At 43.3% G+C, this 12,753-nt stretch overlaps 1 protein-coding gene across 1 annotated transcript in view; it reads right to left on the bottom strand.

The window, feature by feature from the left end:
* adgrb1a (adhesion G protein-coupled receptor B1a) overlaps positions 1-12,753 on the bottom strand; it is a 650,625-nt gene that overhangs the window by 129,826 nt on the left and 508,046 nt on the right. The window contains exon 25 of the mRNA XM_078216994.1: positions 1,769-1,919. Within this exon, the coding sequence (XP_078073120.1) occupies positions 1,769-1,919 (151 nt within the window). The remainder of the gene's footprint in view (positions 1-1,768; positions 1,920-12,753) is intronic.

Here is a 12,753-nt window from a genome sequence, read left to right as displayed (position 1 = left end):
GCTGATGGAGTGGTAATTGCTGGGTTGGATTTGTCCTGCTTTTTGTGGACAGGTCATACCCGGGCAATTCTCTACATTGCTAGGTAGATGCCAATATTGTTGGTGTACTGGAACAGCTTGGCCAGGGGTGTGGCAAGTTCTGGAGTACCAGTCTTCAGTAATATTGCTGGAATGTTTATGGGGCCCATAAGCTTTGCAGTATCCAGTGCTTTCTGACATTTCTTGATATCACGTCGAGTGAATTGAATTGGCTGAAGACTAGCATCTGAGATGCTGGGGACCTCAGGGGGAGGCCAAGATGGATCATCCACTTGGCACTTCTGGCTGAAGATTATTGCATGTACTTCAGCCTTATCTTCTGCACTGATGTGCTGTGCTCATCCATCATTAAGAATGGGGGTACTTGTGGAGCCTCCTCCTCCAGTTAAATTTTACAATGAATGTAAAATTCCTGTGAAATCAATGTCGAGTATTTCTTCTTAAACTGCCGGACGAATATTACGAATGTCTTTAATGTCCCTTTAATGTCATAGCACAAGTGCTCAATGTCTAATTTCACACAAAACTGAGACACCATCAAATTAAAAACAATTTCCGATAAGGCATAAATATCAAGAACACAAGGAATAGGAACAGCAGTTGACTACAGGGCCCACTGAGCCTGCATCGCAATTCAAGATGGTCGTGGCTGATCTTGGGTTTCAATCCCACTTCCCTGCCCATTCCCCATATCCCCTGATTCCCCGAGAAACCAAAAATCTGTCTATTGCAGCCTGCACAATGGCACAGTGGTTAGCACTGCTGCCTCACAGCGCTAGGGATCCAAGTTCGATTCCTGGCTTGGGTCACTGTCTGTAAGGAGTCTGTACGTTCTCCCCGTGTCTGCGTGGGTTTCCTACGGGCGCTCCGGTTTCCTCCCACAGTCCGAAAGGCGTGCTGGTTAGATGCATTGGCCACGCTAAATTCTCCCTCACTGTACCCGAACATACGTCAGAGTGTGACGACTTGGGAATTTTCACAGTAACTTCATTGCAGTGTTAATGTAAGCCTACTTGTGGCAATAATAAATAAACTTTAAACTTAAATATATTCAGTGATGGAACATTCACAGCCATCTGGGGTAGCAAATTCCAAAAATTCAGAACCCTTTTTGAGTGAAGTAATTTCTCTCCTAAATGATCAGCTCCTTATATGAGACAAATCAGCTTACAAGTTGCTTTTGTGACAGCTTCTTGTGGGCATGTTGAAGTGCTGTCAACCATGACTCAGGGCTGAAGAATTTGCACAGTCGATGATTGGTTTTAAATTAATGCCCGCACCTAGGAGGTGTGCTAAGCCAGAAAAGCTAACATCAACTGTCTCATGCTCGCTCTTTTAATTCAACAATTCTAATGAGCTTGACATTTGAGGCACACGCCTCAGAATTACTCTGTAAATATCAAGAAATGTTGGGTTATTTTTAAGAAAGTTAAGGGTAAATAAAACAAATGGCTATCCTCGTCCCCAGTTATCTTGGGAGACTGTGACACCTTCTGACGTGGTACCAGCTGTGAGATGATCCATTGTTACAATGCTCAATTGTGGCTCCTGACAAACTAAACAGAAGCCGTCTAGATATGAACAGTAAGTTTACTGGCCAACCCTAACAGAAGGATATGATGGAAAAGGGTGGGGGTGACTAGGACAAAACAGAAGTGGGATTGAAAACTGAGAAAGGGACACAATATTTTCCATGGTTACAGGATATATAAGATTGTTATGTACTAACCCCATCCAAGACAGAGAAAGCGTTTCCGAATGATTCGATTTCGTAATCTTCCTGTGACAGCCATGTATGACTGCCAGGCCTCTGTCAGCACCCAGCAGAATGATGACAGGAAGAAGAAATGCAGAAATGCAGCCACAAGGGTACAGATCACCTGGTAAAATACAACGTGAATCAACATTGATTAGTAAACTTCTTCACTGACACAATAATATCACTGACTTATTGCTGATAACAATAAGCCCTGATTTGATCTATCAGAAACCAAATAACCTGCTGTGCTGTTCCTCCATTTAATTGTTTAATATTCATTTACTTAAAATCACAAAAAGATCAATTCTATGATTATATGATTTGTCCCACTAAGTCTCTTTGCTCATTGTTCAGTCCCCACTAAAGACTCTTCTACAGAGGAACCAATTATTCTCCTCAGAACCACACTGAGTTAAATATCCATTAAAGTGCTCTATATAGAGTATTCTGCCACTGTGCAGTCCCTGCATTAAACCTCATGCAGAAGGATCTGCTCTCCCTTCAGGGCCCACTAAGCCTCCTGTGCAGGAAAATCTGCTGACCGGCTAATTGTCAATAAAGCCTCATACACAAGATATCATTATGCAGTCCCCATTCAAGTGCTACATGCAGAAGGATCTGCTCTTTGCTTAGTTCCCACTAAAGCCTTGCATGAAGACAAGCTCAATTCCTACCAAGGTCCTTAATACAAAATACCTTTCATTCCACTATTGCTACTCACACCGCTGAAAGTGCTCATTGCTGAGTCCTCATAGAGAATCTGTTCACTACTCGTCTCCCACTAAATCCAATGGTACAGGATGCGACATTGAAAAGTTCCCATGAATAGTCCCCTCGCACAGAAGGCACTGATTGTTATTCAATTCCCTCCATAGCACTATAAAAGTGATTTTTATTTTGGTGTACAGCAATAACATTAGTATCAATAATATATTCACTATTCTGAACTCAGAACTGAACCAAAAGTATTCTGAGGATTCTCACTGCACGTGAGGAAGAGAGAGTTTGCCACGTTAACCCAATCTGCAATTTCTTGTTTTGAGTCACACCATCTTTCAACTCTTTCCACTTTTGTCAGTACAACAAGAATTCAAGTTTTTGCTAGCCTATCAACTGAGGCAATGAGTTGGTTGCTTAACAAAAAGAAAACGTCTAATTCCTTGGCGGCAAACTTGCCAATGCACAAGGGCGAGATGCTTTTGGGTCAATGTCAATTTGCAGCTGTGTGATAATAGGAGTTAACTCTTTTCAATGGAGCACTGTGTCTCTGCAGTTAGCAGGTGCTGTAGCGCAGGGGGTCGAAATGGCAGCAACTCTGCAGAAACATTTGGAGCAATTTCCTTTGAACAGCTTCAAGTACAATATAGATTTGCAAACTGTTTCACTGAAATGCAGGAATTGCAAAAACATTCTTAACAATAAAATGCCCTTTTGTTACAAATGGGAATTGCCACAGATTGAATTGTGATTGACCAGTTTGACTTTTCTGATAGGTTCCTTTTTGTTAAATAATGCTAATTCTTTCTCATCAGTTTGGTCGAAGAAAGTGCTCTTAGATGAGGCAACCTCGGACTTAATTTTAAAAATGATCAATCAATTTATTTACACGATGGCTTGACGGACTCTGCCGCATTGCTCTTGAAGAGGACCGAGGCAGATCTGTCCCTGCAAATTTTCCACATTATCAATTCCCCATTTCTGCTGGATCATCAGTGAGGGGAGAAGCAGAGCAAAAGAATTTTCCACCCAAAAGAGAAAATGCTGGAAAATCTCAGCAGGTCTGGCCGCGTCTGTCAGGAGAGAAAAGAGCTGACGTTTCGAGTCCAGATGACCCTTTGTCAAAAGCTCACCGGTCGCTGAACAAACTGAATTACAACCAAGCGCCTCCTCCCGCTTGCTTTCAGAATGACAATCATGAAAACACTGGGGCCAGGACCTCGGGGCTCCACTGGGGCGGGACCCGCCGCGGGGGATGTGGCGGGTTAGCCGGACGATCCCTGCGGTGGGCAGGGCTGGAAGATCCTGCTGTAGGAGTGAGACAACTGCCTGTCATTGCAGCCAGAAATGAGGGTGAAAGGTTTAAATTGCTGCCTCAGTTTTTTCCTCAAGTGAAGCAATGCTAGTCATGGTACCCATACCCACCCACCCCCCCCCCCCCCCCCACCCCTCCACCCAACAATCCCATCCTCTGTAAATTCCTTATTTGAGGAAGGATGTGGTGGCATTGGAGGCAGTCCAGGCAAGGATCACCAGATTGATTCCGGGGAAGAAAGGGTTAATGTACGAGGAGAGATTAAACAGTTTGGGCGGGATTTTACTGCCTCGCTCGTGTGGGATCAGAAATTCCTGCCCGAGGTAAACAGAGATTTCCGTTGTCGGACCCTCGCCCACTCCGATTATGGGCGGTAGGGTTCCGGCCCTTGGGTTTATACGCGCTGTAGTTCAGAAGGATGAGAGGGATCGCATCAAGGTACTTCAAATTTGAAAAGGGATTGATAAAGTAAATGTTGACCAAATGTTTCCTCTTATGGGGCAATCGAGAAGAGGAGCTCTCAGGTATAGGTCGAGAGGCGGTAGATTTAAAACTGAGATGAGAAGGAACTACTTCTCGCAGAGGGTAATGAATTTGTGGAACTCGCTGCCCCATTGTGCAGTGGAGCCTGAATCACTAAATGATTTCAAGAGGGAAATAGGTATATTTCTAATTTAAAAAACGGGATAAGGGGATATGGGGAACAGGTGGGGAGGTGGATTTGAGTCCAGGGAAAAATCAGCCATGATCTGATTGAATGATGGAGCAGTCTCGAAGGTTTGAATTTGTCTGCTTCTGCTCCTAATTCCAATGTTCCTATGTACATCTTACATTTGGGGTAGCCACATAAACCCAATATCTAAGTGTACAAGGGCATAACCTCGGGAAGGAACAATGATCATGCACTGGATATTTGTGTCTTTCACATGTGCCCATCCTTCAACCTTTTAAAGGTGAACTGAGAAAACAGAATAATAAACACTCCATGCTCCCTCATATCAGTGGTTTATCAAACCCACCTAAATTCTCTTGCATTTTTTCTATTTCAAGTCTCACTAACTTCATACTCTTTGCTGGAATTAATTGACAGTCCACGTCTGTTTTTGTCTCTCCTAGTGAAACTGAAAGGAAGACCTATTTTTAGCCAAACTCTAGCGGACACTTGGGATGAGATTCCTCATACAATGAGGCATGAGCGTTTATTCGATAATTAAATCAGAAAAAAAAACAAAACGCTTATCGTTTGCAATCCTGTCGGAAAACCATTTTCATTAGCAAGAGTTCTTCAGATTGTGCTAATGCTTTCCTTTATGAACCCAATATTTAGAAGACACACTCGACTGTGGAAAAAGCGACAAAACAAATCCAGAATAATGACGTGAGTTCAGCTGTAAAGCTGTGGGAGGTGGTGCGTCAATGAAGCAAATGAAAGATAAAAATGGCCAATATTGCAGAGCAGGGTCCTGTTGTGGGGTAAGTGCTTCAACTCAAGACTTCCACTCATCAGCAGTAATTTTACCCGTGCCAAGTTAAAAACAAAAGGGCTTGATTATGGTCTGCTTACATAGCTGAATCCTGACAATCACATCAATTTGCCAATAAATATAACGCTTAGATGGGGCACTCTGAACTGCAAATGAAATTGGCCAGTTGACTTTGCTGCATAGCCAAAATCATTCATTCACAGAAAATACAGCTGTCTCAAGGTGGAATTGGCAGTCAATTAGCTCCGCTTAGTGCTTTAGGCATTGCAAACTGGATTCTTTGGGCATGAGAAAGCAATTGGATCAAACTTTTACAAATACATGGCATAAAAATGGAACAGGGATTCTGTAAAATGGGGGCAGCAAAAGAGACTTGGCTTGCTGACTGAACCCTGAAGATGTTTGCATGGTATTTACAGATTTAACACTGCATCAAAAACCTTGAAGAAGTGCGGTAGTGACCCATTGCTAAAGGAATCCTTTTGGGGAAATTAAGGGCATGATCTTACTGGCCTTCATGCCACACTCCCACTGCAGCGAGGTTGGAGAATTTGGTGCCCAGTCAAATCTCTGTGCACTGCAGCGGGATGGGAAAATCTCGCCAGTGTGAACATTCCATTCTAAAGATTTTTCTATCCACTTAATTCTTCTGTTATCTCAATTAATATGGTTTGGGATTATCAGGATATGATAACAATCAGCTTTATCATCAGGGTGGCCATATTTTATCACCAACAACCATTTACCAATAACTCAACCCTCGCCAGTGCACAGTATCACAGAATGGTTACTGTGTGGAGGGAGGTCATCCAAGCCAGCTCTCTTCAAGAGAATTCCCGTTCCATGAGCTACTCCCAGGGCAATTTTCCCTCTTCCGATTGTTTTCAGAGCCCTGGTTGTACCTGCCTCCACTGATGAGTGGTTAGGATCTGGACGGGACCATCTGAGAGAGGGATGGAGACAAACTCAATCACGGCTTTGACACAGGGAAATGAGTGAGCAACTGAAGAGATAAAATCTGCAGGGCTGCACAGAAAAGAGTAAGGGATTGGGGAATGGGACTGGCTAAGTTGCTCTTGCAGAGAGAGCTGGTGTGGATGTAGCAGGCCAATTTCTTATAACACAGAAGGAGGGCAATTCATGATTCTATCAACTGCTGCTCAAACAGTTTGAATGTTCACTTACTTCATTAGCAGTTGTGGGGCCCTACTGTGCACAAATTTCTGACCATGCCTCCCTGCATTAAACAGTGACTGCACTTCAAAAACTACTCCATTGGACCTGAAGCGTATTTTGACAGCTTGAAGTTGTGAAAGGGGCTTGATAGACAGGGGCTTTCTCTTTCTTTCTTCCACTGGGCCTCTGTTGGAAAGCAAGTGCGAGCTGATATTGTGTGAGGCAGTCAATTAGTCTGCTAACATTGTCCATTTTGGCTCGTGCATGGAGCTTGGACGGTTAGTCATGGTGCTAGAGGATCACCAGTCTACAAAACTGGCATCGAGTAGGCAGTGTGGAAAATTGCCCAAATATGTCCAGTCCACAAAAAGCAGGACAAATCCAATCTGGCCAATTATTGCTCCATAATCCGTAAAAGTGATAGAAAGGGTCATCGACAGCGATATCAAGCAGCACTGATGCTCATTTTGAGATCCCTTGAGATCTCTCAGGGCCACTCAGCTCTTGACCTCATTACAGCCTTGATCCAAACATGGTCAAAATCAGGAGAAAGAAATTAAAGTTTGAGAGGAACATGGCCAGGAATGTTAAAACAGACAAGAGTTCCCACAGGCATTTAAACGCAAAGAGAGTAAGCAAAATGAGTGTCAGCCCTCTGGAAAGTGAGAATAGGAAGTTAATAGTAGATAACAAGGGAATGGCAGATGAAATGAATCAATATTTTGCTTCTGTATTTATCATTGAGGATACAAGAAACATTCCTAAAGTAGCCGTAAATCCAGAGGTTCAGAAGAGAGGGAGGAACTTGGCAAAATTACAATCACTGGGGAAACATTATTGAACAAACTGATTGAGCTGCAGGTTGGCAAGTCTCCAGGTACTGATGGACTTCACCCTAGAGTATTAAAAAAGGTGGCTAATGAAGTGGTAGATGCGTTGGTGTTAATTTTCCAAAATTCACAAGATTCTGGAAAAGTTCCATCAGACTGGAAAGTAGTAAATGTGACCTCTCTATTCAAGAAGGGAGGGAGGCAGAAAACAGGAAACTATAGGCCCATTAGCTTGACATCTGTTGCAGGGAAGATGCTAGAATCAATCTTTAAGGAGGTTACAGCTGGGCACTTAAAAAAAACCAATGTAATCGGCATGGATTGTGAAAGGAAAACCATGTTTAACCAATTTTTTGGGAGTTCTTTGATGGAGTAACATGCACAGTGGATAAAGGGAAGCCTGTGGATGTGCTCTACTTGGATTTCCAGAAGGTATTTGATAAGGTGCCACATCAAAGGTTGTGAAAAGTAAAAACTCATGGTGTAGGGGAAAACATTATCATGGACAGAAGATTGGCTGGCTGGCAGACAAGTGAGTCAGCACAAATGGATCTTTTGCTGAATGACAAAAATGTGACAAGTGAAGTACCGCACAACACTGTGCTGGGGCCTCAAACGTTTTACAATTTATATCAATGACACCAATGAGGGGAGTAAAGGCATGGTAGCTAAATTTGCATCTAACACAAAGATAGGTAGGAAAGCATGTTGTGAAGGGGACATGAGGAGGATGCAGATGAGTACAGATAGGTTGAGTGAATGGGTAAAAATCAGACAGATGTGCTGGAATTTTACCGCCCCACTGACTACGGAATTGGAGCGGGTGAGGGGCTGGCAATGGGAAGGTCCGTTGACTTCAGGCAGGATTTTACGGTTATGTGATGAGTGAGGCCATTAAACCTGCCCATGGAGTATAACACGGGAAAGTGCGGAGTTGTTCACTTTAGCAGGAGGAATAAAAAGACAGATTAATATTTAAATGGAGAACAACTGCAGAATGCAGAGATGCAGATGGATTTAGGTGTTTTCCTGCAAGAGTCGCAATAAGTTAGTATGCAGATGCAGCATGTAATCATGAATGCTAATGGAATGTTATCCTTTATTATAAGAGGAATTGAATATAAAAGTAAGGATGTTATGCTTCAGTTTATACAGGGCATTGATGAAACTACATCTCAAACAATATGTGCAGTATTGGTCTCTTTATTCAAGGAAGGATGTAAATGCACTGGAGGTGGTTCAGAGGAGGTTTACTAGATTGACACCTGGAATGAGCAGATCATCTTATGAGAACAGTTTGGAAAGGCTGGACTTGTTTCCATTAGAGTTCAGAAGAGACTTGACTTAATAGTACTGACAGGGTGAATGTTGAAAGGCTGTTTCCTCTTGTGGGTGAATCCAAAAGTAGGGGGCACTGTTTGAAAATTACAGGTCATCATTTTAAGACAGATATGAGGAGAAATATTTTCTGTCAGAAGGTTAAATCAGTCCACTTGAATGGCACCCCATCACCACTTTAATCATTCACTGGTAAACGGTGGCAGAATGTCTACCATCTACAAGATGCACTGCAGCAATTCACCAAAATTCTTTTGATATACAGAATGGATGAAAGGGTCCCCTTCAGTGCTGTAATAGCTCTGTGATTCTATGATAGCACCCTCCAAAGCCCAGGGCAGCAGATGCATGAGAATACTACATCTGCAAGTTCCTCTACATGTCTCACACTATCCTGCCTTGGAAGTATATTCCCACTCCTTGATGTTGCTGGGTTAAAATCATGGAACTCCCTTCCAAACAGCACCATGTGTGTCCCGACACCACATGGGGTACAGCGGCTCAAGAAGATAGCTCACCACCACCTTCTCCGTGACAAGAGAGGGATGGGCAACAAATGCTGGCCTTCTCAGCGATCTTAGCATGGTGCAACAGAATTTAAAACGTACCCTCACCTCCTTTGAGATGGGAAAATTGGGCAGAAATTTGAAAGATGGAATGGGAAATTGAAGTCATCAACAATGAGATCAGCTATCAAATAGAAATGCATTCTGTAAACAGGATTGAAGGTGTTTTACTGGAAATGCACAACAAATCAGTTAATATTTGAGAAGGAATATCAGCTTATTGATTTTTGACACTCCAATCCCTCATCCCTGAGAGCAGATGGAGAGAAGATTACAAACGTATATTCCCTGTTGCACATCTCTGCCACTGGGTGTGTAGAATTACTTCTTGCATGTAACCTGAATATGTTTGATGGACAAGTCATGTGTGTATAACCCATTGGCCTACTTATGAGTTAGCTCATCCAAGCCTGCTGCATTGCAGACGAGACAACTTCCATTTCAAACGCCACTCTTGAGGATTGCAATTTCAATTCCACTTAGACAGTCTTTGTCAGATTCAGGCATTCAATGAGGCGACAAAATGACCTTCAGGGCTAGTTTTTGGGCAATCGAAGCTGAACATTTTCAATCCAAATTCTATCTCTCGGGGGGGACGGGGTCATCAGAGGTGCCAAAGACAGCAGCTCAAAGGTTTTTAAAACATAAAAGATCACACAAGTGATGCTTGAGGAAAGGGATGATAACATAATCATAATGTTACTGGATGAGTAATCTAGTTGTTGGGACTATAGGCCTGAATGTTACTGACCAGCCTGCCACGGGAATTGGAGCGGGTGAGGGGCAGACAATGGAAAGGTCCATTGACCTCGGGCAGGATTTTACGGTTTCGGGACGAGTGAGGCCATAAAACCCTACTCATACTCCAGAAACAGAAGTTCAAATCCCACGACAGCAGTTGGGAGGATTTACATTTTGATAATTAAATTTTTTAAATAAAATAAATTAATCTGGAATAAAATGCCAGTCTTGTTAATATTGATCATGAAACTACTGGAATCTCGTTAAAAATAAACTATCTAATACACTAAGGGAAAGTAATCTCCAATACCTGGTCAGTCTTCATGTGACGGCTGCACGGTGGCACAGTGGTTAGCACTGCTGCCTCTCCGCGCCAGAGACCCAGGTTCGATTCCTGGCTTGGGTGACTGTCTGTGTGAAGTCAGCACGTTCTCCCTGCATCTGCATGGGTTTCCTCCCACAGCCCGAAAGATGTGCTGGTTAGCTGCATTGGCAATGCTAAATTCTCCCTCAGTGTACCTGAACAGGTGCCGGAGTGTGGCGACTAGTGGATTTTCACAGTAACTTAATTGAAGTGTTATCGCAAGCCTACTTGTGACAATAATGAATAAACTTTCTCAAGATGTTTTGGTTCGGGCAATAGGTGGGTAAATAGGTGGGGTTGTAGGGATAGGGTCTGGGTGAAATGATCAGTCAGAGAGTTGGTGCAGACCCAATGGTCTGATTGGCCTCCTTCTTCACTGAAGGGATCCTATGATTCTATGGCTATATAGATCCACATTGTGTGGTTGACTCTTAACTGCCCTCTGAAATGGCCCAAATGACGAAGTTAGAGGTAACTCACCACTACCTGTTCAAAGGCAATAAATGCTTGCTTGCCAGAAATTTCACATCCGAAGATGAATTTTGAAAATGCACAGAGTATACATTAGTTAACAATAAAAATTAGTTCAAATAATAAAGTTAGACAAGAGAATGAAAGAATTGTGTGGGAAGGATAAGAAGAAATCAAGGCCTGGAAAGTTGTAGATGGCAGTCATGATGTGGAGATGCCAGCATTGGACTGGGGTGAGCACAGTAGAACCATAGAACCATAGAAAATTACAGCTCAGAAACAGGCCTTTTGGCCCTTCTTGTCTGTGCCGAACCATTTTATGCCAAGTCCCACTGACCTGCACTTGGAAGTCTCACAACACCAAGTTAAAGGCCAACAGGTTTATTTGGAATCACAAGCTTTCGGAACGCTGCTCCTTCATCAGACGATCACTCAAATAAACCTGCTGGACTTTAACCTGGTGTTGTGGGACTTCTTACTGGAAAGTTGTACACTATCTTGGGTGCAGTGCGAGCAATGGCAACAACAATAGTGTCTCAGTAGATGGGCAAGGGGACCATGTGATCTCCTACATCATTAGAAAGTAACTGGTCCTTGTTCTTAACTGTGTTTCTTCCACAACTCTCAGCGATCATTTTAAGGCTAGGCCACTGTGGAAGCAAAAGAAAACAGCTCGAGCTTCTCTTGCACAAGCTCCAAAGAGTTTCTGTCCAATGCGGCAGAAGACTTTAGGCACAGGAACCTTCATTATGAAATAAAATTCAGTTTAAAGTTTTTAAAGTTTATTAATTATTGTTACAAGTAGGGTTACATTTACACTGCAATGAAGTTAATGTGAAAATCCCCTAGTCGCCACAGTCCAGGGTACACTGAGGGAGAATTTAGCATGGCCAATGCACCTAAGCAGCATGTCTTTCGGACTGTGGGAGGAAACCGGAGCACCTGGAGGAAACCCACACAGACACGGGGAGAATGTGCAGACACCGCACAGACAGTGATCCAAGCTGAGAATCAAACCTGGGTCTCTGGCGCCGTGAGGCAGCAGTGCTAACCACCGAGCCACCATTTAGGCAGATGATAGGGACGCAGGAATGCAGCCAAGTTCAACCTATTGATGGTCCTGTCACTGCCATATATCAAGGGCAAGATTCCACCACTATAGTGGACCATTAGCCCCATTTCTTTGCCTGGAAAGTGGCAGTGAGCAATTTCAACTTCCAGTCCCAAACTTCCAATACTTGGTGCTTCTGTTCAGATTTGTATACTTAATATTGAGGTGAAACAAATTGTGAGACTGGAGTGGTTTCATGTTATATTACATGATACCATGCAGAACATGGTTATCGTGCCCAGAATTACAGTAATACTTGTTTCATTGCATTAGGGGAGGCGATGGCCTAGTGGTATTATTGTTGGACTATTAGCCCAGAAACTCAGCTACTGTTCCAGGGACCCAGGTTCGAATCCCGCCACAGCTGTTGGTGGAATTTGAATTCAATAAAAAAAAAATCTGGAATTAAGAATCATGAAACCATTGTTGCTTGCTGGAAAAACCCATCTGGTTCACGAATGAACTTTCGGGAAGGAAATCTGCCATCCTCACTTGGTCTGGCCTACATGTGACTCCAGTACAGCAATGTGGTTGACTCTCAACTGACCTCCAGCAATTAGGATGGGCAACAAATACCAGCCATCCAGCGACCCGCAGTGTCCCACGAATGAGTAATAAATAACCTGAAAATCTTTACATGCTGTTATCTCTTAGATAAGAGAAAAATCTGCAGCACGGTAGCACAGTGGTTAGCACTGCTGCTTCACAGCTCCAGGGACCTGGGTTCGATTCCCGGCTCGGGTCACTGCCTGTGTGGAGTTTGCACATTCTCCTCGTGTCTGCTTGGGTTTCCTCCGGGTGCTCCGGTTTCCTCCCACAGTCCAAAGATGTGCGGGTTAGGT

The sequence above is a fragment of the Mustelus asterias genome, chromosome 7, assembly GCF_964213995.1.
Source record: "Mustelus asterias chromosome 7, sMusAst1.hap1.1, whole genome shotgun sequence".
In the NCBI taxonomy this organism is placed as follows: domain Eukaryota; kingdom Metazoa; phylum Chordata; class Chondrichthyes; order Carcharhiniformes; family Triakidae; genus Mustelus; species Mustelus asterias.
This window is presented reverse-complemented; position numbering and strand designations above follow the sequence as displayed.